General features: G+C 42.8%; 1 protein-coding gene across 1 annotated transcript in view; it reads left to right on the forward strand.

Moving 5' to 3' along the window:
• The window catches only part of KCNH5 (potassium voltage-gated channel subfamily H member 5), a 159,186-nt gene extending 134,781 nt beyond the window's left edge, over positions 1-24,405 (forward strand). The window contains exon 11 of the mRNA XM_061464210.1: positions 22,549-24,405. Coding sequence (XP_061320194.1) covers positions 22,549-23,496 — 948 coding nt within the window. The 3' untranslated portion in view covers positions 23,497-24,405. The remainder of the gene's footprint in view (positions 1-22,548) is intronic.
• Positions 24,406-26,542: the final 2,137 nt, after the last annotated feature.

Below are 26,542 nucleotides of genomic sequence, written 5' to 3' on the forward strand. Positions count from 1 at the left end.
ACATTTTGCCTTTAGACTGCGCGTAGATGCAGATGTCAAGGGTATCATTGGAGAGTACCTAAAATATGCAAAGGCAGTGGGTGGAAGACAATGGAAAATAGGAGAACCAGTATAAGAACTGTAAAATACATAAACTTTTTTTCCCCTCAGAACTCTTGACTATTGGGAAGAGAAGGAGAATGTCAGGCATGAGTTGTGGAAGAGTAAAATAAACTATTATTTAAAAAACAGACCAGGCAATACTGTTCCATCAGAATTTTTAGCTGCAGTCTCAGCCCTGACCAAGACAGATTTGGCCAGAAGACTGAACAGCCTCCCTACCCTGGAGAATGTCCTTTTATCCCTCTGTATGAAGAGAGGGACTCTTCATAAGGAACTGTAGCAGTGGGAAAGGGATAATGGGTTCAATCTTAAACAGGGCAAGTTCAGGTTAGATATACGGAAGAAGTTCTTTACTGTGAGGGTGGTGAGGCACTGGAATGGGTTGCCCAAAGAAGTGATAAATGCTCCATCCCTGGAAGTGTTCAAGGCCAGGTTGGAAGGAGTCTCGGGTGACCTGGTCTAATGTGAGGTGTCCCTGCCCATGGGTGGGTGGTTGGAGCTAGATGATCTTAAGGTCCTTTCCAACCTTAACTATTCTATGATTCTATGTTAGCCAGTACAGCTTTAATAGTGTTTCAGAGCCACATTAATCCTGCAGGATACCAGCAAGCCCTTATTCTATTCTGAATATAATTTCTAAATTAAGTACCTTCTTCAGAAATTCTGACTGGGCTTCTGTAGGAACAAGAGGCAAAGCACCACCAACTCTGTCAAAAGTAGGATGGAGCACAGTTCTGATAACCAGAGGTAGACTTAGTGTTGGTTTTGGATGTGAAGCTTCCCTGTATAATCTTGTATAATCCCTATTTGATCTTGTTTATCATACTGGTTGTTTTTGTTGGGAAATGCTGGGCAGTTTAGCATACTTTTCATTCAAGGATCTTTGAACACAGTGGTATGGCTGCAGAAGAAAATCATATGTGCTGATGCACTGCTTTTTGCACACAGAGGATCAACAGCTGTTATAAAAGGCACTCTACTGATTTATCCCAGTGAAAGGTATGAGCATCTCTTCTTCAGTCATCTGGGTGATTTATTGGTATGTGGAAAGATCATCTAACAGGAAATGTTAGGGACGGGCAGCATCCATAGGAAAACAAAAATGTAAACTGGCTATGTTAGAATGAAGAGCTAGATTAACTATTATTAGCTGTTGTGCTTTCTGTGAATTAATACCATTTTCTTCTTTAGAAGGTTCTCATAACTAAGAGACTTTTCTTAGCTGACTCAGCTTTCTGCAGGCTGTCTGCTAGTATCGATTCTGGGCAGTGTTGTTTGTACAGAACTTGAATGATGATTAAAAAACCAAAGGTTTACTATTTTAATCTTGTAGATATTAAAATATAAACACTTTGTGTTCACCTCCCCTCAGTGATTAAAATTGATGCTTTTAATTTCTTCCAGCTGCTAGGAAAGGGAAGGGAATGTGCATGATGCAATGGGAAGCAACATCGACATTTTCGTGTTGATCACCAGTTTGAGTTTTTTATCATTAGCCTCCTCTGTATTTTGATTTTGTGATGAACATGGGCACTGCGACTCAGCCAGCAGCAGACCCAAGTGGATCACCGTCACTGTCTCTGAGCTTCCGTCATTAGCTGTAATGTTAACAGCCAGGCTTAGCTCTGTGGCAAGCTCCCTTTTGAGCAGGTGTCCTAAGAAAACAGATCTCCCCATAGCTTTGTGTGACTCCTCTGGAACCTAAGAATCCGTGGGAGTATTGAAAATGCATTTGTGCTACTGCTGAGAGTCACCAATTCATTTTGTGATGCCCTCAATGTGCCTGGGAGCTGCCGCTGCTGCAGGTGGTTCCCTGCTTGTGGGCCACCTCCGTTACATACAACTGTGCCTTATACTGAGGTGACCAGCATACTAGCAGGTAGGCTTTGCACAGAAAGTGGGGAAAGAGGTCTACTGTGCTCTCACATGCCTCCAAACAATTAGCCCAGAGCAATGGATTTCTTCTTGCATGGGCTGCTGAGCCTAATTCTATGTAGATCTACAACCTTTTCAACATGATAACCACAGAAAAAGGGGGGGATGTTACAAAACAGATGATTAATTCCAAGTGCTCTGGTTGCTTCCATCGTTGCCTTCTGGAGCTGAACGCCTGAAGTTTTAGTAAAACAGCACAGCATGACTTGTAGGTATGAAAATTAGTTTCTACACCAGACTTCTCACTCCCCAAACCTTATTTCTGCAAGACGTGGAATGCCAGTTGCAATGTATCCAAAACCATGGCTGGAGAAAGAAAACTTCTTGCGTATTAATTGGAATAATATAAATGGATTCCCAGAGGCTTCACAAGGAGCAGACAGAGCTTTAGTATTTGCCCAAGTGAGAGATTTCTGTCTCTGCCCAAAATGGGATCCATTTTGACCAATGCAGAAGTGATCAGGAACAATTTCACAGCTGTTTTGCACTGTAGAGAGCACTGATTTTGTTCTTGTCTCACCCTCTCTGAACAGGTTTTTGCCTTGGCTGCACAAAAAAGGCTTCTCACCAGTTATGAGTGAGAGTTAATCTGAGCCTGTAAAATGCTAAATAAAGCTCTCTGTGTAAGGTCTTTCTTTTCTCTACAAGTATAAATCCATCAATCTACTGTTTTGCAGCATACGCTTCACAGATGCAATAATACCCAAATGTGCTAGTTCAGCATGTGATAATCATTGCAGTCCTGCAAATCCTAGATTTACCTTACTTCCAGTTCTATTTTTGCCTGCTTTCTACAGCAAAGAAACAGTGCATGTAAGAAAGTATTAAATCACACAAAATATGCAAGAGAAACTTTGTGGGGAAGTTTGAACCAATCCCACTAGTTTTAGTTAAAAATAAAACCCAGCTTGTCACTTCCAAGTTAATGATGGCTGATTGACTGTGCCTTTTTTAATTGTCAGCCAGTTGCTGTGATTAGCAAGCTGCCTCAGTTTAGGTCCCATGCAAAGGAAGTCTGGAGAAGCAATTTTGAGAGTAGCTGATTTACATATATGCCAGAGGTGGCCAGAGCTGAATTCAAGAAGATTCAGGGAACCACCTGAAATAAGCCGAGTCCTCTGTTATTGCACTTCTGAGTAGCTTGCATAAAGGCAAAAATATTCCATGTGTTTAGGAAAGAATGTGTATTATTAATCCATGGTTTTTTTTCATATTTTTACTTCTCAGTTTTCACAGCACTTAGTCTTAGTTTCTTTCCCTTCCTAAAGAGAGCAAAAACATAATATAGTTTTCAGATGTAAGTTACTGTTTAAAAAAGGAACATAGTGTAAGCAGTTATAGAAGTCTGTCATTCTCTTGACTCCATTATTTAAACTGACAGTGATCTTTTGATCTTTTGAACTACAAGTCCCTCACCTAAAAGACTGTTAGGTGAATTTTAGATTATTTTATTATTACTTCAAAAAGCTATCTCAGCTGTCAAAAAGATTTTTTCTATAGTACTTCCCACCTAAATATTTCCATCACTGTACTTCCAGAACAGAGAGACTTAACACTCTGTCCCCTGTGAGTACATATCCCTTTTGGAGACGATTCATTGTGCTCTCTTTCCTATTATTGACAGCACTCCTGTTACCACAGGAACAGGCTTTGGTTTTTTCTGAGAGCCTAAAACACTTTGCACTCCTTAAAAATGTGAAAATGGGGACCTAAGCAACAAGCAGATGACAGCAGCAAAGAACAGCGATTTCTAAGCAGGATATTTCTACTCGTCAGCTGGAATGTAGCATTTTTATTAAGATTAGCTTTGCTTTTCCATTTGTGCCCATCACTTGCCCCTCAGTGCACAGACATCCCGTTTTCCTTCTCCATGTCCCTGACCTTATCAGCGCATCCTGGCAGCCCAGCAATTAATTTCTGTGTTTAGCCTCGCTATTTTCACCAATTCTGCCTTCCTTGACTGCCTGCCATTGTAATGAACTTCCATCTCCATCATGTGTCTAAGGCAAATCCATTTTTAAAAGGAACAGTTGTTGGTAGTTCAGAGCAGCTCAATTATGATTGACTCCCATCCTCCCAGGCTCTATTAGCACTCCTGCTGGAAAAAGGCTATAGTAGAAATGTAAATGGATTAAGTGAATCATGGATGTTTTTCATGTGTTATTAATTGTCCCTGTTTCCATTTATTAAAGGTCCTAGCCAGTAACTTCAAGATGTTCTACAAAAGTACATGAATAATAATTTACAAGCTCAATGCAGCCATGCATTAATAAACCAGACATGACTGATCCACATGAACCATCAGCCATAACTTAAAACATTTGTCAGAAAGTTTGAACCAAGGCACTGTGGTCCATCAGTAACGTGTCCTAGACCAACTGTGCTCAAATTCAGTCCAACATGTCAGATAGCTGCTAATAGGGTAGATAAGGGCTCTGCTGGGACACAAATTGACTTTGCAAAATCGCAAAAAGCCTTCTTTAGCCTTGCTAGCCTTCTTGTGGGCAGATGCTCTTGCTCCATGGATCATGAGCCCTTCCCAGTGGATGAAACATCTGGCACAGCTGCACATCTGTAGGCATCCCCTAGCATCTGAGGTGGGTGCTGCACCCGACTGAGAAGAGTCAACCTCCTAGAAATGCCTGGACAAGGCCTTCCTGTGAGAAGATAACTGAAGAGCTGCTGTCTCATGTGGGAGGCTTAGCGTTAGCTGGATTTTTTTCAGACACCAGAAAAAAAATCAAACCATGAAAAAACAGAGAAGATGCTTTAGTCAAAGTCTCAGAGGTCAAAAGGGCCTCTGGGAAGCAAACACAGTGTCTGAGGTGAAAAGTAACAGAGACAGAAGTAGAGATCTGTACTGCTTCTGCCTGGTGCCTGTCTGCATGCTTGCAGCAGTGTTTATCCTGTACCAGTTGGATTTTTTTATTGATTGTGGTAGAAAGCATGCAAACACGGTGTAAACAGGGTGCAGTGTAGTCACAAATGGAAAAATACAGAATCATCAATGTTATTTATTGCAAAGACCTGTTTTCTGCACAGGTACAGGGTTTTCTTACTAGACCCAGGCAGGAAGAGAGAACAAATCAACTAGATTGCCTCCATTTTCACATGAGGGGGTCATTTCTGATCACTTTTGAAGCCAGATTTGCCAAAGTATACAATACTGAGGATTACGAACTAATTTGTTTGGGTCTGGAGCAATGCAGTAAGCTAAGGCTGCAAAAACAGCAGGCTCAGCCCCTAAGAAGTATCCTGTGTCAGTGCCTAAATACATGGATACGAACATAAAACAGTGCTGATGAACTTTACAGAGATCCACATCTAGAAAAGAGGTGATAGCTGTGATACAGGTATTGATAGATACAAGGTCATGAAAAATCACATGAAAACAACTAAAGGGAAGGACTTTTCCCCCTAAAATAGACTAAATGCTTGGACACAGTTGAATGATAGCCACAACTAGGATATAGTCAGATCACCTAAATACTTCTCAGCAGAGCCTTAGCTGATTGCCATGAAAGCCCAGGGATTTATTTAATGCAGTCAGCATGTAAATGGGAAGGAAATGGTTCCTCACCACACCATCTGTTTATCCCATCCCCATAACCCCACTGGTTAACTCTTTTGTGCTGTCTCTCCTCTTGCTGATATTGTTCAGTAATAAATACAAAGCTCTTCAGAGTCACCACTTGCTGAGTTCCTCAGTCATATCTTCTGAGGTTAGAAAAAAATATCTAATAATCCCACTGGGGACAGTCCGAGAACTTCATCCTCCCTAGGTGTTCGTTATGTAGACAACCTGCTGGTTTTGCTTGCAAGAGTCTCTGATAGAACTGTCATTAGTAACTTCATTTCTGCACAAGTAACCTTCAGGGAACAGCACACTCCTCATTGTGGTGAAGTTTCATGTGGCTGATGTAGTATTTCCATGCTGTTGTAAACAGTTCACTAGTTAGTGGATAGCTCTCTTCCATACTCTTCTGGCTGTGACTGATTTTCCTTGACTTTGTGTCCCAGAAAGGAAGAGCTCATCACTGCTGCAGGTTCAGGTACAAGAAAATATCGGCAACATCATTGAAATGGAGTCTTTGCTGTCTAAAAATATTTCATTATGCCATAAATAGAAGGGCCCCGCTCACCTGACAGTTAAAGATGCCTCTGAAAAATTGAAGTTCCTTCAATCTCTTGAGCTAAAGCACCCTCAGTGGTAGCTTTACCACTTCTGTCTACAGGGAGATGCTTAGGTAAAAGTAGGACATCCTCTTCATAGTGTATTTTTTCTTGACTGGATACTCTTCAAAATTTACATGCTCATATCTTGGTCTTTTTATTTTTTCCCTTCAAAGGGTTCCTCCTCACTGAAGCACTGGCTGTGTTCATATTAAACACAATTACAGTATATTTCAACAGCCAGTACTCCATACTTACATATCGCCAAATGATAATTCTTAACTGGGAAAATTTTAGCTCTTGCTGGGTGAGGTGTTTCTCTTGAAGAATTCCAGGGATACTTGTTAAGGTTATTTCACAGAGCTTTCTACACTTAAATGAAATAGACCTCTTCATCTTATTCCTGTTAAATTGGGATTTCCCAACGGTTTAGCTGAGTTATTTCACATCTATTATATAGTGGGCTGATCCTGTCTTTCAGTCTGTGAATGACCTACCAGAGTTGTTAGTCAGTTTTCTCAGTCTTGATTTCAACTTAAAAGAATTGCCAGGTCACACCACCAGTGGATTTTGGGCTGGTGACTCTGAGCTGAGAAGCAAAGATATGGGTTGCTGAATTACCCCAGATCATTCTCCCTTGCAGCACCCCTATGTCTTCATTTGCAGGGCATCCTATGGGGAAGGTAGGCACAGGGATATGTCCAACCATCATTTGAGCCTGGTTTTCATCCAAATGATCTGTAGAAAGGGAGTGAGCACTGGTAGCACTTCTCTTAATTTGGTCCAGGTGTGTTCAGTCTTCTCTGATATGGCAATAGATTGTATTTATGAGTCAAGAAGAAAAAGAAGTAACTCTGAGGTGGTTTTGGCATGGTTGGCTAGCTGAAAGAAGAACGATGGCGAAGTGTGAGCTTTCCCCTTGAAAACAACAGAGCCAGATTAGAGTAGTTCTCAAATGAACCTGATTAATCCTCCCTTTCCGTAGGGGAGCACCACTATGCTACAGCAGGGGTCCTTGTGCCTGTCACTGCCGTGTGGCATAGACAAGCCCTCACCTTCAGCCCTTCAAGCATTTAAAAGGTTGGGTCCTTGACTGGGATCTAGAAGCAAATAGGAAACAAGCACATGACTGCCCAGCCAGCAGCCTAAATCTGCTCAACTCAGGAATACTACTATGTTTTTGAATTAGCCTGAATCTGGAGTCAGTGGTTCTCACCATCAGACTATTTTCCACTATTACACCTGGTTCAGGTTAGGAATGTCTGACAGTGACAGCACAGCATGTTTTACTCCTCTGTTTTGTAATACAGAAAAACACAACAAGGTTTGATGTCTTGGCTCTTTGAGGTACAGAGGTTGCCCACTGTCCCTTTCATTTGTGTCTGTGGTTCACATGTTCTGCCCTTTAAAATTATTTGTTCATTTCTGATTCATCAATTCCAAACAAAACTGATGGTGGGCTACATTGCATGGCACTTGGAAATGCATTGTTTTAATTGAAGTTCCTGTATTAAAAGCTTTTCAATAAATTAACAAAACCTTGAAAACGATGAAGTGAACAGAGTAGCTAATAGCACATTCCATATAAAAACAAAGTTTCTGCAAGCCAGGTAGAATGCCCTCAATGTAAGAAGCAAGACTGATAGCAAAGGGTGTTGCCTTTTGTTAGATTAGTGGATATAGCTGGAAAAAAATCAACTCAGCAGCAAAACATTTATTCAGGTCTGAAGACTTCAGGTTATATTTCAATCACTTTGTAGTCTGATATAGTAATATGTAAGTAAAAAAAAACCCACAACATAATGATTCCAACTAATTTACATTTCCACTTAAAGTGGAGAGGATAGTTCATTTGGGAACAATTTGCAATTCTTTTGCTGATGTATTAATTTGTAAATGCAGAGTCTCTCTTAATCATTTATTGAGACCATTTGGTCTTCAGGCAGAAACATATAAGAGACAAAAGCATTGAGAGCAAAACATAAATTCTGCAAATCCTCTGCGCCCATATTCTATGTGGCTTTGTGCTAAGGATATGCAGGAATACTGTGTCTGTCACAAGTAGGACTGGCCAGAAGCCAAAAGCGAAGATTTTGATTTTTTGTTTTTATTCCAATGGAATAAAATTCCAATTTATTTATTGGAATAAAAACAAGACCACCTGAAAGTTTTCACTAAATATAGTGCTGCCCACCTTCCTTCCCCTGTTTCAACACAACCTGAACAATAGAAAAGTTTTCCTGGATTGGATTTAATTCCATGATTAACTGCAGTTGCAGTTGAACTCTTCCAACTATTTCAAATCCAGAATTATATTTCCCAGACAGGACATTAGTGAAAATAAAGTGCATTATTAATAATTTTATTTTACTTTAATAAATACCTTTATATTTGTGCTTATTCTTTTTTTAATATAGTTTTTTCTATTATGGGGGCTCTGGGCTAGAAACCTTTGTTCCATCCTCCTTGCTCATCCACTGAGCAGCACAGTGACCCTGGGCAAGTGATATATGACCTTTCTGTGCCCTGGTTGTAGCATCTGTCAAAAGAGGCAGGCACATGAATCTTACCTTCTCCAATACATAGCATCATAGAATCAACTAGGTTGTAAAAGTCCTTTAAGTTCATCAAGTCCAACCATTACCCCGGGACTGCCAACACCACCAATAAAACATACCACTGAGGGCCTCATCTACAGTTTTTGAACACTTCCAGGGACAGTGATTCCACCACTTTCCTGGGAAGCCTGTTCCAATGCCTGATCACTTTCTCTGTGAAGAAATTTTTCCTAATATCCAATCTATTGAAGAAAGGTCTTCTTCCCCGTTGGTTTGATTTTCAGCACATAGGGACCACCTGCTCCTGTGCCTTAAGGATTTCATTCTTGAAGAGTGTCCAGCCTTCTTGGACCCCTTTGTCCTTCAGTAATGTCTCCCAAGGTATTCTGCAACCAGCATCCTGAACAGGTCAAAGTCAGCTCTTCAGAAGTCTAAGGTGAAGGCTTTGCTGACCTTCTTCCTGACTTCTTCAAAGATTGAAAATTCAATCATTTTGTGATTGCTTTGCCCAAGACAGGCTCCAACCATCACATCATCCACCAGTCCCTCTCTGTTTGTGAAGAGCAAATCCAGACAGGCATCTCCCCTAGTTAGCTCCCTCACTAGCTGGGTAAGGAAGCTATCTTCCACATACTCCAAGAATCTCCTGGATTGTTTCTTCTCTGCTGTATTTTACTTCCAGCAGGCATCTGGTAGGTTGAAATCCCCCATGAGAGCAAGGGCAAGTAATCATGAAACATCTCCCAGTTGTCTGAAGAACACTTCATTTGTAATTTCATCCTGTCTAGAACAGATTCCTACCAGGGTATTTGCTTGGTTGGCCTTCCCCCAGACCTTCACCCACAGACATTCAGCCTTCTTACTCACATCATTGAGTTCAGGTTAGTTGATGCACTCCCATACAACACAACCCCACCACCTCTTTTTCCTTGCCTATCCCTTCTGAAGAGCCTGTAGCCATCCATTGCCACTCCAATCATGCGAATCATTGCACCACATTTCTGTGATGGTGATTATGTCATGATTTTCCTGCTGCACAATGGCTTCCAGCTTCTCCTGTTTGTTGCCCATGATGCGGGCACTGGCATTTAAGCTGCCTTGTGGATTTGGACTCCAACAGCAGCATGTTACCCTATGGCTCATTTCTAGCAAGTCCCTTCCCTGTTTAAACCTAGTTTAAAGCCCTCTCTATAGGCCCTGCTAGCTCTTGGGCTAGAATCCTTTTCCCCCTTTTGGACAGGAGTACCCCATCTGCTGCCAGAAGACCTGGTGCCATGTAGACTGACCCATGCTCAAAACCCCAAAATTCTGAGCAGCCGCAGAGCCAGGAATTAATTAGTGAGATTTTTCTGATGTAACCATTGTCACTGATTGTGACTGGCAGGAAGGACAAGAACACTCCTTGGGCTCCCAAACCCTGAACTAGTCACCCCAAGGCCCTGAAGTCCTTCTTGAGTCCCCTCAGTCTTCTTGAAGAGATGTCCTCATTGCCCACCTGGAAGACTAATAAAGAAAAGGGAAAGAAGAATGATAGATTCTGTTTTGAGTTAAATCAGGATGAAAAGCAGCTTGAGAAGTCTTTTGGCATTTTTCACCATCCCAAAATGCATCATTTCTGCAGTCTGTCCCAAGTTTAAACCACCCTGCTGTCATCTGGAGGCTTTGAACTTTCCTTATTTATGCTGAAAAGCATGTCACTAATAGGAGATACTGCACTGGGCAAAGCGAAGGTTGGATTCTTTGAGGAGTTTTGTTTTTTTAATGATCTGTAATAAAATGCACAGACTGAAACTCATCTGTACCACCGCAAAGCTGGAATGAATTCACCCTACTGCTTACTGACGTTTCATTAAGCCAGTGCCAATAGCAGATATTGATCCAATGACCAGTACAAGGTTGCAAGGACCAAGCCTGCATGATCTAGTTGGAAACTGTCCTGCTGAAGGTGCATCGTATTGCAGAAAGCACATCACCCCACAGCTGGGGTACAAGGCAATGGGAAGCTCCCTTCAACTCTTGAGCCCTAGGATACCTCATGTTGATGTGCCTGCAGGATTGGTGGTGGCAACATGATCTCAGTGTATCACTTGGTATGTGTCACCAACTATTTACATCAATGTGGAGTTCTAAAATGGGATGGTTTTGTTGTGGTGGATGAAGGCCTTCTTTGCTAGGATTCTCCTCCACATGCAGGCCAGTCAGTCTCACTTCTGTGCCTGCCAAAATCCCCTCAGGGATCGGTGTTGGAACCTGTCTTGTTCAACATCTTTGTCAGTGACATGGACAGTGCCCTCAGCAAGTTTGCCAATGACACCAAGCTGTGTGGTTCAGTTGATATGCTGGAAGGAAGGAATGCCATCCAGAGGGACCTTGACACGCTTGTGAGGTGGGCTAATGCCAACCTTATGAAGTTTAACCATGACAAGTGCAAGGTTCTACACCTGGATTGCAGCAATCCCAGGCACAGCTACAGGTTGGGCAGAGAAGAGATTCAGAGCAGCCCTGCGGAGAAGGACTTGGGGTGTTGGTTGATGAGAAAATGAACAGGAGCTGTCCCAGAAAGCCAACCATATCCTGGGCTGCATCAAAAGGAGCGTGACCAGCAGGTCGAAGGAGGTGATCCTGCCCCTCTACTCTGCTCTTGTGAGACCTCACTTGGATTATTGTGTGCAGTTCTGGTGTCCTCAACATAAAAAGGACATGGAACTGTTGGAACAAGTCCAGAGGAGGGCCTTGTATCTGAAGAGGGGCTACAGGGATGCTGGGAAGTGACCCTTCATTAGGGACTATAGTGATTGGACAAGGGGTAATGGGTTCAAACTTAAACAGGGGAGGTTTAGATTGGATATAAGGAGGAAATTCTTTACTGTAAGGGTGGTGAAGTACTGGAATGGGTTGTCCAGGGAAGTTGTGAATGCTCCATCCCTGGCAGTGTTAAAGGCCAGGTTGGATGGAGTCTTGGGTGACATGGTTTAGTGGGAGGTGTCCCTGCCCATGGCAGGGGGGTTGGAACTAGATGATCTTAAGGTCCTTTCCAACCCTAACTATTCTATGATTCTATGATTCTATCCAATGAAAGATCTTGGGTCTATTGAGCTTGGCTTTTTAGCCTTCTGCAGGGCTTCTCTTTTCCAGGGTCTGGAAATCTACCATGGTCTCTGCTGGTACCTCAGCTTCCCTTCTTTCAAGAGCTCTGTGCTATACAGAGGAAGAAACATCTGTAAGATCAAGGAAAGAAAGTCCAGTGAGAGTGTTAGAAATCTGCTCTCCTCTCTGCCTTAGTGCCAGGCAAAGAAGTATGAGAAATCTGGAAGCCCTTTGCTCCCTCTAATAACTTCATCTGTAAGGAAGAAAAGGCGAAGGGTAGATGAATACATGATGATCTTCATCAAGAGTACATCTGCAAGAAGGAGAGATTGGTAGAAGGAGGCAGTAAGCAGGAGGAAACTTTTCTTTTGCTCACCTACCAGATGACCAACCCAGGCTAGACTTGTTTACATGGGAGAGCTGTTACAGAGTAAAAGGAATGTGTGAGTTTAAATCCCAAAGTGGACAAACAACCAGTGAGGGGGAAAAAGGGTCCCAATGAGACACTACTCTGTAATAGTTAGGCTGCAACAGTTCCCATTGCTCTCTGCTCAGTTTCCCATTGCTTAGCCATCTCTGTATTGTGTACAGAAAACAAATTAGGTTTTGATTCAAGAAAGAATTTCAGCTTCTGGGTCCAATTTAGTCTTTGTATTGAGTCCAGTGTAGGATTTAGGGTCCTGAAGAGGATTTTGTTTCTATCAACCCTAAAGCTAGCTTTCATTGCCCCCAGTTATGACAGAAGCCACGTGGGAGGGATTGTATCTCTTTGGATCACGGTCCACAGTTCAGTCTCTCCTGAGGCCACAAAGACTAATACTCTTCTCTGCAATGGACTGACCCTAAACTTGGCCAACAAGCAATAGACCCTGGTTGAAAAATACCTTGAATTCATAAATGAAGTAGCCTTTCTGGTTTATTGTTTTAAATAATTTTGTATGTGGCAAGTGTGTTTTGCTGTCTTTGATAGTATTGGAGAAATACTATACTGAATCTGGCCATTCTGCATGGTAAGACACGTAGTAAAGCATCTGCTGTTTTGTTAAAGCAAAATAAAAAGAAAATCGTGAAGGCAAAGCAGCAAAAGAAGTGGTAAGTTTCAATTCCAGAATCTTGTTTAAAAACCATGGCAAGTCTCCCCACTTCCAAAGATGCACAGTGTCCTCTTTCAGCATCCCTTTCCAAGAAGAAACACAGAAATACAGAGCCCAACGGGCATCTAACAGCTAAGCTGGCAGCAGCAGAAAATCCATGCATTGTTTTCCCCTGAGGTACAAAAAGAGGGAGGCATCTGTAAGTACTGAATGTATGGGCAGGAGGTGCTCAGGCCTGTGCAACTGGAAGAACAGAAGAGCTTCTGAGTCAGGAGACTGAGCTGCTCTCAAAAATTGCTCTTGTGATTGGTGTAAATGTGTGCAATTGTGCAAATAGAGTAAGAGGCTTTGGCATTTCTTTGAGAAACCTGACTCCTTAGCTCCGCACATAGTTAGTTAAACATGTAATCACAGCATTTGAGAAATCAGTGCCTATCACTCAAGCTGAGCTGTTTGACTGATCCTTTCTTGAAAGGTAGGTGTCAATGCTACCCTTAATCAAGGTTTGACTGATGTATTAGAGCATCAGGAAAGGACTTTGTGTAGCATTTTACATCCCTTGTGCGTTGCCCTAGAGGTGCAGCAGTGCCTTAGGCCTTTAATCTTGAGTTCAAATCCTGAGAACACCTATGTGTATTTTCTTTATGGCTGCTTTTTTAATAAACTTTCTTGATTTTGGCAACAGGATAAACCAGTGACCTGTCTCTGCTATCAGCCATGGATCCTAGTCCCTTGGTTGTAAATAGTTAACAATGATAGAGATTTCCTATTAATTTGAGAAATTAGGGCAGTGTTATTATCCTGTCTTACACAGGGAGAGATGGAGACGTAAAGACACAGTATGATTTGCACTCGGCCAAAGGTCAGGCCAGCAAAATAATTCATTCTCCTGAATCCCAGCCTGGTTCTGTGTTGGGCCATGATGCTCTTGGGATGTGACAAATGTGACTTGGATCTCTGCCTGCTTCCCTTCTCTTTCTTCTTCAGACATGATTTAAACTAAACCAGAATGCTTTCAGATCCATACTAAGTATGAAGTAGATGGGGCAAACTTTCAACCACTCTCTTCTTTATATGCATGCTTGTTCACAAATGCAGATCAGCCTAATTGACTGTCAGCATGCACAGATGTCTCCCTGCAAGAGTAGTTGAGTGCTGTGCAGATTGATTGCAAACACAAATGGAACCAGATTAAAATTTGACCTACAGTAACCAATTTCTAAAACACAGAGCAAGCTTAAGAAGGTAAACTGGAGCATAGGAGGTTCCATGTGAACATCAGGAAAAATTTCTTTACTGTGAGAGTGACAGAGCACTGGAACAGGTTGCCCAGGGGGTTTGTGGAGTCTCCTACATTGGAGATATTCAAGGCCCACCTGGACAAGTTCCTGTGTGATGTACTCTAGGTTACCCTGCTCTGTCAGGGGGGTTGGACTAGATGATCTTTTGAGGTCCCTTCCAACCCCTGGGATTCTGTGATTCTGTGATGGAAGTTCTGGGCTCTGTGAAATCAGTTATTGATTGTTGTTGGGTTCTTCTGAAGGGTCTCTCCCTCCCTACATGCCCCCTTCTTTCTTTAGATGAGCAATTTGGGGAACACAGATCTTTATTAAGTAATGATGAAAGGATTAACTCCTTTCTTGCAAATAAAATGCCATTAAATCTCCCTTAAAAGGGCTTTTTCAACATCATGAACTTAATTCTACTTTCCTTGAAATGACTTTGTTACTTGGATTGGAAATCTCCACATCGCTTACAAGTCAATTCTGTAATTGCTTAGGAGGAAACTACATGAATACAGTTTCTCCAAAGCAAAATTAAAATGTGCTTGGTAGCAAGCTTTTGCTTTTGCATGCTACTGTGTCTGTGAAGTCAGGATCAATGGAAATTTGCAGTAAGACTGTTATTTACTGTTTCTTTCAACCAGTCAGCAGACTAACCTACAAAAATCTTCTTTTTCTCCAAAATCCAGCATGAAAGACTGTTTAGTGAAACATTCCTATCCCAGAGATGAATTAATTGCTCAGCAATCAGTCATTTTCACTGCACAGCCAAGGACAGCGATTCCTTTCTCACACACAGATGGAGGAATGGTTTAACAGAAAAAGGTTCCTGGGACAGGAAGATTAAAGAGAATTTACTGGAGAGTAATTAAAGCAGTTGTTAGAACAATTTGTTTTTGAGGCTGAATTTCACATCAAAGGAAGTTTATCTGAGGAGTGTACAGAGCAGAAGAACAATAAAGCCATCGTTTCAGGTCATCTATTGTGCATTCTTAGTTCAGATTAATGAAGTGAGCTAAGAGGATGTGGAGATTTACAAGAGTATATTAGGTGAAGCAGCCTAAATGCAGTTTGCATTTGGAAAGAGGCACCTTGGCTTCAGTCTTTTTTGTGCTTTCAGTTCCTTTCTGTTTCTGCCAGGTTTCTTGTCACTGTCATATTGGGTAGAGGGTTTCTGACCATGCTTCTCAGTTGCAGAGATTCCTGCCAGTGCAGGACACTGTGATCGGAGGCTGCTGTCATGCATGAGCTGTTAACAGAAGCTGGGTTTGAACCAATGCTCCTTGCTGGCCCTTTGCTGGTGTTTGCTGGTCTTGCTGGCTTGGTCTTCCAATCCTAGTTGTCTGCTCCTACCTCCTTGCCATGCCCTGACCTAGGAGGAGGCATTACTCCAAACTCTCCCTTGGGGTTAAGGGCTGGAAGTGCATCTTGTGAGGGACGTTGCCGTCACCCTTTCTGGTTTGGAAGGGCAGTAAACCTGAAATGAAAACAGGTTTTCAAGACAGGGAACCAAGTCCAGACACAGTGAGTCCATCCACAGTGTGTGGCAGCAGCTTCTTATATCCATCCATCCCAAAGGAAGGTTTGCATTAACACCAGCAGTTTGGGTTTCTCTAGCTCACCATGATACTAACGGGCTGGACTTTCAGATGAAAGACAAATACAGGTATCCCATGGCCCTTCACTGAACTGCATTTCACAGCTCTTCTAGCCCAGGCACCATGGCTTCAATTTTGCTTAATTGCACACAGAAAGGCTTGTGTGAGGCAATCTTTTCATTTATTAATTTCTGTCTGGTCTTCCAATAGTTTATAATTTTAAATATGAGCACATTCATGTAAATAAAATTCATGTAAATAAAAAGGAAGATTTGTTAAAGTCTTAGTTATTAAAAAAAAAGCTGAAAAAATAAGATTTTAAAACATTTTAACATCAAGTGTTAATAGTGAATCACGTTCTCTGTGACCTGCCTAGAATTAAAAAACATTTTGGCTTTGGAGCAAGGCTGTTTATCAAAGATTACACGTGAGAAATTGGGCTTGACTGGCCTAGTTTTCAGAATATCAAAAAAGAGGGTCCCAGATATGCCCTGTTTTGACATTGACGGCTCCTAGAGAGGACTAGTCCTCAAGGACTGAGGGCAGAAGTACCCTAGACTTACCTGAGCACATCGAAACAAAGGCCAAGGAAGGGTTTGCTGGTGATGACAGTCCTTAGCAATGCACGGTGCCAGCAGTGTGTTAGATCTGAGTGGGATCTGTCTTCAATATCTGGGATTGGGTTGAGATTTGCAGTGCAAAAGGGTAGTTGTACAGGAGCAGCCAAAGCCATCCCAGGTGGGCTTCAATTTCCTAGGAGCTATGGAGAGACCAGCTGAGTTCCCACCAGCTGCTGGAGGCTTTTCCTGAGAAGCATGGAGGGAACAGGAAGGCTTTGCCTTTCCTATTAGTAGTTGATCTGATTGCTTTGTGCAGGCAAAAATGTCTGTTTTTTCACAAGCTCTCACTTGGACCCACCAGCCTGGCATGGTCTTCTGTGCAGTTGTCATTCGTCCTCCCTCTGCAGCTTTTAAAATAAGTGTTTATCTGGAAGGACTGGCTGGTCTCTGAGGCTGGGTGGGAAGTGCATCCCAGTTGGGAACTGGCAATACCCCAGTATGTTGGGGGGGATAAAAATAGCATCAGTGGAAGGGTGTAGTACACACACATACATACACAGAGAAAAGCTTTATAGGAAGGCTTCATACACTAACTGCACCAAACCCTGATATTTGCACTGCTGTAGTCAGGGGTTTGGATGCTTCTTACCCACCATCATGTGGAGGATGTCTGCAGCCAAGCAACACGTACAAAGCCCCCTGTGTAGACACAGGCGACAAACAGGCATTTCTGGATACAGCTCGTCTAACTTGTTTTAACATCTAGCTGCAGGTGAAATGACTCACACCCTCCAAGTGCCTTTACCTCTCTTGACTGTGCAGGTGTCCTGGAGGATTAATTTAGATGCAGACACAGGCTTCGTAGGTGAACTCTCTTCTGGGTGTCTGTGCTCTCAAAATTGGATGTATTTTGTAGATTGTTCTTGAAAGCAGGAAAATAGCACATCTGCCTGAGTACTGCATGGGTTGGGGTATCCTGTGTCTAAATCCTGGATCTGACACAAATTCACCTCCCTCATTAGCATAAGAAAACTGGCAATTACTTTTCTACAATGCACTCTGAGAGGTGAAAATTAATAGTATTTTTTGCAAATATCTTTACAAAATTTGTTCTATATTGTACAGCCCGAGCATGCATTAAGATTTCTGTTACTTTCAGTTGTATTTGTTGGGGGATCTTTAGCACTATTTCTGAACAGAATGAGGTATATGTGATTGTATTATTTGTCTGATATTGTTTATATCACCACAACCATTAAATTCCATTTGCCAGCTTTAGCTAAGCTTGTGGGAAGGATTTGCCTTGAATCATTTCAGGCCAAGAAGGCAACTGAAGACAGCTGTCATATTTCCAAAAAGGACCTATATAGAAGGACCTATGTATTAAGGTGCCTTCTAGGATGTACCTGTATTAAATGGGAACAAAAATACAGGAATCTGGGCAAACCCATTGGATTGAGAGTAGCCAGAAGGGAGATGGAGCTTCTACTAAGACATTAATACAGGCAAGATAGTTACCCCTGGAGCAAATTCTTGAGAGGTGATCACCACCACATCTGCCTATCCTGTGCAGTGAGTGTGACCTGGTGGTTACTGATTGTGGCTCCAGTCCAGCGTTATGACAGGGCTCCTCCTTGTGCCCTACATAGATGTCTGTAGCTGTGGGGACTAAAATGTTGTGTTTGCTTTCTGTTCCAGTTTTTGGTGCTGCAGAAACGTCCAATGAGCTGAGCCAGGCTAGTTCTGCTAGGACAGGCCAGTTCTGCAGGGCTCCATCATCCCCAGACCAGCAGCCACATTTGTAGGATGCCACAGCTTGGGCACCCAAAGCTTATTAGTCACCGTGAAAATCTTTACGTTGATGGCTCAGTGCACACCTGCTCTATTCATCACCATGACAACTGTGTGCCCTTTCGGTATACGTCTTGTTATGCATTTCTGTGAATGTCTGTGGTGAGGGACGGGTGTGTATTGAACACCATTAACAGCATGGGTTGCTCTAGGAAATGGGACAGGATGATCTCTAATCAAATATTTGCCACTTTTATGAACTTACTGTAATTCTTCAAGACTTCTGTCAGTCCTTTAATCCATTAACATGCATTCCTAGGAGTCTCTTATTGAAAGAACTTTGTGAAGGGAGTATAGTCACAGAGGGATGATTTTCACATACTGATGCAAAAAAGATAACAGACAAGGGGTGCATTTCAAAGTGTCTGGAAAGGCCACAGCTTTGTTGATTACTTCAGTAGGAGATGGGAGAACTTCTGTGTGTCTCAGCCTTCAGCTGGCTCCCTGACCTCTCATTGCTGCTGCCCTCGTCTGCACTTGGCTTTGGGTTCACTTATACAAGCTGACACCTCACAGAAGCTGCTACAGCAGTAATGTACCCATTGTCTGTACTTTTGGTAAGGTCCCTCTTTAGAAGTGGTGGTGGGCTGAATTCACACTTGTGGCGAGTTACCTCAGGGTACAGTGGGGAGGAAAAGAAGTTGGGGTTAAGATCAAATGGAGAATCTCAAGTTGCTGCTGTCTCCTCTGTGCCTGCCTTGTAGATAACCCAAATACTTCAGTTCCCAGGGCTGGCCATCAGTTAACTTCCACTTAACCTTCACCAGCTCAACAATTAACACCACCTGCATTCTTTTTCCTTCCCAAAATAAATGCATTAAAAGCAAGAAAAACAGAAACCTGGTCTCATGAGACAGGATTTGTGTCACATGAGGTAGTCTTTCACAATCCCATCTGTAAAGGAAATCACAGAATCTCCATCACATTAATGAATTTAACACTTGCCATGAGACCAGGGTATGGCTCTTTACCCCTTGAGATGTGCTGAATGCACAGTTACTGTTACAATTCACATCTTATTTTTTTCTCCCAGTTCTTTATATATATTCCCTTGGTTGAGGTGGGTGTCCTGAAGAGGGGACAGTCTCCATGGGGTGACACAGGGGTGAAATGGTTTCTTTGTGGTGACAGAGTAGTTCAGTGGGTGACTGAGGACCAAGACCCCAAGTGCCGTAATCTCACAGTATCAGCTGGGATATGAGGGTCTGCTTGGTTATGCATTTCAGACTGAAAACCAAGATATATACAACTGTAAACACATTCATGTTACATGAGAAAGCCAAGGGGAGCATAGGCACAGACCTTTGCATCATCCCACCTTTGCTCCCTTGGAAATACAGCTCCACCAGTATAGATCGGTCCTGAATTCTTGACACCCAGCTAACACCTGGATTTCTGAGTCCCTGGGCATTTACCATGCTGATTCAGAGTGTAGCAAGCTTGCTTCTTCAAAGGAGCTGCCCACAGTCATTCTAGGATGTAGCACTTTCTAACCCAAGCAGAGAAAAAGGAAAGGATAGATTGAAGAGCTCTGACAGGCTCCTGCCTGCATCCTACAAGAGACTGAAGGAATATCTTCTCCTGTGGAGGTGACAGGAGGACTTTGGGAGTGTGTCTTCTCCACTGCATGGGTATGAAGAGGGGAGAAATCCTTTGACTGAGAGGTTCCTGTGGCCATGGTCTCACTTAGCTGGAGCAGATTTGCACTGTAGATCTGATGCTGTTTGTCACCTTGACTGCCTGTCCCTACAGCAGGGACATGTTCAGCCTTCCGCAGAGCATTTGCACCATGCTGAGGCATGGCAGCGCCTGAGTTCAGACCCCTGTGCCACTAGGCTTTGCTCATTGAGTCACATCTGGCCAAGTTGTTCTGGGGCAAAAAACCTACAGTGATTTCCAGGCTTCCAGAAGAGCCCGCTCCAGGAGTTTGAGGCACAGGCAGTGTCAAATTAGCGAAGTCCTGGCTTTTCTTCTACAGAAGGCAGCAGCAGCTGTGATGGGTAATTATATTCCATGCAGAGAGATAACCTTTGGCTGGAGGTGTTTTGAACTGAGAGGAGAAAAGGGAGAAAAGAAAGAGCAGGAATAGGGTGGGGGCAAAAAAGGGAGATGGGGTAGTTTTTGGTGAAGTGCAAGTTTTTGGAGAGGAATCAAAACCTGGTGCTATTTTGGTTTGGGGGATTGGGTTTTGTTTGTTTTTTTTTTTGTCGGTCTGGTCTTTATAAACAGCTGGCAGGACAAGAAGATCTCAAAGTCCCTCTTCCAACCACACGTTCTGTGCTGCACTGGTCACAGAAGCGCTGCAAGTCCCTGCCAGGCTGCAGGCAGCTGCCAGCCTTGCAGCATCCCCAACTGCCTCTCCCCACCACCCGCCAGGCACAAGCTGGATGCAGAGAGGAGGGTGCTCAAGCTGTGAAACAGGGTCATGGCCAGAGAGCAGTGAAACATGGGGTCAAGGATGTTTCTCCCACACCAGACATCTTCAGGGACCTAGTCATTCTGGCCTGGCACAACACAGGGCAGAGCAGCACAGTCCAACAGGGAGAGCAACAGAGGAACCAGCCATCTTCTGTGAGACACAGCTTTGGGACACATCCGTGTACCTCATTGCTTTTGGTTTTGCATCATCTGCCAGAGGTACCACACTGCCCCCCAGGGAAACAAAGGCACAGACCAAACAACACAACACACTTTCCAAATCTTCATTTAGACAGTTTGGCTTCAATTAAATGCAATTACTTATTTTTGCATCAAGGGCAACTTCTCTTGCATTTATTTGCTGTCCCCAGTGGCTTGTCTGAGGGAGAGAATTGCTCCATGAGGGTAGGTGCTAATGAAGGGGAGCTTCCAAATGAGTGTATGCGTTGCTGCATCTAGGTCAGAGGAGTCAGATGAAAGTATCTTCCATGTTTCTGTCTCATTGGTTTTGTTGGTTTTTTTTTTTAATCTGGGCTTCTAATAAACATGTTAACTTTCCAAATTATTATAAGCAGCTGCAGTACACAAGTATATATTTACTGCATTTGAAAGCTCTCTAATGAAGCTTTGAAGTCCAGCTCATCCCAGATTCATGCAGAGAAGGAGCTGTAGCCATCATGGCACTCCTTTGCCGACTTCTGAAGATCTGAGGCTTGAAAGCAATTACTTCTTTGCAAATATGGGCAGGTGTGAGAGGCCTTTTTATAAGAAGTAAATAGATACTGAAATATGGATATTCGAGTGGATACTTCAGAACCTACAGCTGACAGTCACAGTTTTGTTTGCATATTGCAGGGGCTTTCTTACCAACACTGTCCCTACACAGACCATATTTGCATTTGCATGCGCTACTTTTCATTTTAGTTTCCTCACACAGAGACCAAGAGTTTCCCTATCCTGCCTCAGTCTCATATTCAAGAAAACTGGATAAACAATAACAAAACAAAGCAAAAAAATCATGTAAGTAATGTGCATAAAATCATCAGAAAAGTTTTTATTCTCTGGACCTTTCTACAGCTTGAGGCTTACATTCCTTTTTTCTATAGAGGCCCGAGAGATGCTGCAAGGTGAAATAACAGCAGTATTAAATGGCATAGTGTCAAAAAACAGTGGTTATTGCTGGGTTTTGAAACCACACATCCTTGCTATGGTTCTTCTTCATGATGCTTCCAGTACACCCACACATATTAGACATATAAACACTCCAGGAAATGCTTGTGTTGCTATATGAAGCCACTCAACATAGCACATGGGGAACCTAATTGCACCCTCTAGCCACTCCTAGAAAACTAGTGATAAGCAAAGCTAAAAAATATTGAGCACATTTGGATTTTCCAGTCTCTGGAAGGGTATGTATGTCGATTAAACTTACAGCTGTGTAGTTTCCACTGAATTGGTGTTTCCTTTTGAGCTGTACTAAAGACAGCGATGGAGCAGGTATGAATGAGTAATGGGTAGGTAGGTATCATGTTATTTAGGTTCTTGCTTGTTTGCTTTCTTCTCTTTATTCAGTTTCTTTCCTTCTCTTGGTGTCAGAATATTTTTAGTTCTTCAAGGCTCTATCTTCTGCATCAAAAATAAAGGTGAAACCTACTTTTGATCTACACTTTTAAAAAAGTATGTGTGTATATATATGTAACCTATCTATGCAGTGGCATATATCTGAGGTTACTATGTCTTGATCAGCCTCATTTGAATTCACTGCAAGAACTGAAGATAGAAAGGAAGGAGAAATGGCTCTTATCTCAGTACTGTTTCCCTCTGTCCCAGTGTTTTCCCTATGTGATGTCCTTTGAGTACTGAATCTGTTATGGGTTTATCCCCCATAGATCATCTTCCGGAAGATCAGTGATGTCAAGAAAGAAGAAGAGGAGCGCCTGCGCCAGAAGAACGAGGTGACGCTGAGCATCCCTGTGGATCACCCCGTGCGGAAACTCTTCCAGAAATTCAAACAGCAAAAGGAAATGCGTAATCAAGGCTCAACCCACATCGACCCAGAAAGGAATCAACTTCAGGTGGAAAGCCGGAGCGTGCAGAATGGGGCCTCCATCACAGGCACCAATGTGGTTACTGTGTCTCAGATCACCCCCATCCAGACATCCCTGGCTTATGTGAAAACCAGTGAGGCCGTGAAGCAGAACAACAGGGATGCGATGGAGCTCAAGCCAAATGGAAATGGAGACCAAAAATGTCTCAAAGTAAACAGTCCCATGCGGATGAAAAATGGGAATGGGAAAGGGTGGCTTCGACTGAAGAACACAATGGGGACCCATGAGGAGAAGAAGGAGGACTGGAACAATGTCACGAAGGCTGAGTCCATGGGGTTGCTGTCCGAGGACCCCAAGTCCACTGACTCAGAGAATGGTGTAAATAAAAACCCACTGAGGAAAACAGACTCTTGTGACAGTGGAATAACAAAAAGTGACCTTCGCTTGGATAAAGCTGGTGAGACTCGCAGCCCCCTGGAGCACAGCCCCATCCAGGCTGATGCTAGGTATCCTTTCTACCCTATTCCTGAGCAGGCCTTACAAACCACGTTGCAGGAAGTCAAGCATGAACTCAAAGAAGATATCCAGCTGCTAAGCAGTAGGATGGCTGCCCTTGAGAAGCAGGTGGCAGAGATTTTAAAAATATTGTCTGAAAAGAACGTACCCCAGATCTCTTCCCCCACGTCTCATTTATCACCCCAGCACCCCCTCCAGATACCCCGTCAGGATATTTTTAGTGTTTCAAGGCCTGCCTCACCTGAATCAGAAAAAGATGAAATCCACTTTTAGCATATACCTATGTGTATATATGTATACAGTATATATGCAGAGGTGTATATATACCTTTATACATATATATGTGTGTGTGTATACAGTAAATATATATACATATATATTTTCACTTGCATCCAATATGACTTGAACACACCAAGGATTTTGATATGTAAATATTGCATGTCCAGCTGGATTCTGGCCTGCCAAAGAAACAATTATTAACATAGATATTGCTTGTATAATATGCAGTTGACTGCATGCACACTTTACATTTATTTATAATCTCTATTATGTAATAAAAGAATGACTTTTGTGTAACAAAGGCAATGTACTATTTAAAGAATCAGGGTCTAACCTGCCAATATTGCCATGACAGTTTTGATCTCAGGCTGGGTGAATTGAGCTTTTATTTCCTCACTGTACTTTCTGCCGAGTTAAACAGTAGATTAACATGATGTGGAGGAACTCCAATTAGCTCAGACTCCAATTAGTATTATTTTCTGTATCATTCCATTGCAATATACTGTATAGTTGGTGATAAATTCCCCTACTCCTCCTAAAAGGGAGGGCTTAGCTCAGTGGCCAAGGAAGGTCACCATGTCTGGTGCTGGGGGGATCACTGGAATTTATTTATGTGGGTATTGTGCATGCACAGCCTTTTATTTCAAGTATCTGCCTGCTCTTTAAACATCGTAAGTAAGGAATAATAATGGTGATTTATGTAACAAAATGAAACTAACACAAACTCTCAGCTGCACTCCCTGAGTGTTTGGAGGTAACTTTCTTGGAAGCCTCCTTTTACTCATGCCATTTTTACTGAACTGTTAGAGTAAAATCACGCAGATTTTCTTTGCAACACTCAGCGATGGTGTCCGGTTCTGTCAGTATCTTCATTAGGGTGTCCCATTTTTGTAGGGTTGAGCTGGCCCTGCAGAAAGATTTTGCACAAGGTCTGAGCAAGGGACAGAACAATTGTAGTTCAGCTCCTCAGCAGCTGTGTGGGCAGGTTTGAAAGTCTGAAGTTGAAAGGCTGCTGTTAATCCCCCTCCACTCTCTTTACTGAGGACGTTTGTCAGTCTGCAAACTGCCTTTGAGGACAAGAGAAAGTAACTGGTCAAGATGAAATTTGCTTTAGTCCAAGGCATCGGGGTGAGAATATTTGGTTGGGGGAGTGGTGGGTGTGTTGGGAGATGAAGTTCTCCCTAGGGTGCTGCCCACTGCTCTTGCCTGGACTTGTGGAAGGTTTCAGTGCTTGGGGGGGGCACACTTCACAAGCAGGCCTGCAATGCCCACACAGCCAGTTGTCACGTGTACCAAGTCCCTTAGGTCTGTCCTCTTAGCTGGCTCTGATCAGCATCTCCCAGTCTTGAACTATGCTCAGACCCTATCTCCACCTCCTAGGCTGGAACGTTGTCCTCTATGCAGCGCTGCTGGTTTCACAGGGCTGCAGCAGGGCAGGCTCTTGCACTGGATCCTCTCCTGTTGGGAGCTGACATTTTGAACTCTGGCTGGGTCTGCCCCTGAGTGTGGTGGGGGTTTTTTTGGCTCTCTGCACTGGTTTTGAATCCAGATACATGTGATGTACAGCAGAAATGGCCATCACAGATTCAGAGCTGTTAACCTGTACAGCTTGAGGCCAGCCCAGCAGAGTGCAATGGCTCCTTAAAAGAAGGAAGTCCCCTCCACACTTAAATAGCCTCTTGTATCATGATCCCATGTTTTCAAAAGTGCCTGGACTGAAACGTATATGTACCAGAAAGTATCGCTATCAATCAGGTAAATAAAAGACATGCTTAGAATTAGTAGGCATCCTGACCAGACACCAATACCAGATCCATTACTTAACATTAAGAAACTAAACTAAACTGTTTCCTGAAAAAAAAAAAAAAGAGGAAAAAAGCAGCAAACCCCCAAGCCCACCAAAGCAACAAACAAAACAAACCATCATTTGCAGTAGTGGCAATTAGGAACCTACATCTTAGGGTGAACATACCTTCTGCTGTGAAATCCCAAATCACTAAACCTCCAAAAGTTCATAAGAAAGCTGAAGAAGTCATTGCTTCTGTTGTGTCAATTCATGGAGGCTTTTGGGGAGATGATGGTCTTTCTCATTTGCTGTTTCTTTCTGTCCTGTTTCTCCCCCTTCTTCAATTCTTTTCTTTAGAAAATTATAACCAAAAAAAGGGGAAGAATAAAAGGCCACCAAAATGGACAACTCTTCCCAAGTCTAGTGATTAGGCTGCCTGCTCTTTATAGTTTTCCACAGTTGCAGTTGCCATTGTCAAAACTTTCAACTGTATTTTGCAGCTGCTTTTCTGTCACAAGTGCAGATCTGGAACTTTGCAACCATGCTTTGGTCTGCAAGGACAAACTGTGCTAGCAAAACAGCAGGACCTTCATGATCCTGCTTCAAATCCTACCCTGGGACTCTGAAAGAATCAGAGGTTTATAGGGTTAGGGAGATACAGGGTCGCTGCCGGCTGCTGGAGTATATACTGACCTTGTGGGTACAAATTTAAGTGCCGACATTTGAAGATTTGCATGTTTTTGCCTGACTTGGATTGCTGGTTAAGACAGACGTGCAGCATCTACCCAGAGCTGCCCAGTGAATAGCTGAATCACACAGGCTGTCTTGGGGTCAGATTTTGGTAAAGTTCCTTGAATGCATGAATCTACTGCGATGTGATGCTGTAAAAGAGCCATCAGGGTACTGGGAGTGACTTTGTTAGAAAGTTTTAGCCTTAATGGCATTCCTCTGCCTTTGTGAAGGACTTCTTTTCTTTCTTTGTAAATGATATTAATTCTAGCTAGAACTGCATGGCATGCAAACAGATCTCTATTTAGGTTTATCTTGCAAGTCAGGTGTAACTTTGTGCCACCTTATGATGAGAGAACATGTAACAAGATTAATCTGACCTTGAAAATTATTTGAGCCTGGAATGTCTATTACAGTTCAAGTGAAACTCAACTGGTTAAAATATGTAGTGGCTAAAAGCTATAAATAGTGTAAAGTACCAAGTTCATGAAACAAATATGGTGTTTCCAGCTCCACTTTTAAAGT

Source organism: Pezoporus flaviventris, unplaced genomic scaffold (genome assembly GCF_033815535.1).
Source record: "Pezoporus flaviventris isolate CSIRO_AGI_PZ_B2104156 unplaced genomic scaffold, CSIRO_AGI_Pfla_v1 ptg000036l, whole genome shotgun sequence".
Lineage (NCBI taxonomy): Eukaryota > Metazoa > Chordata > Aves > Psittaciformes > Psittacidae > Pezoporus > Pezoporus flaviventris.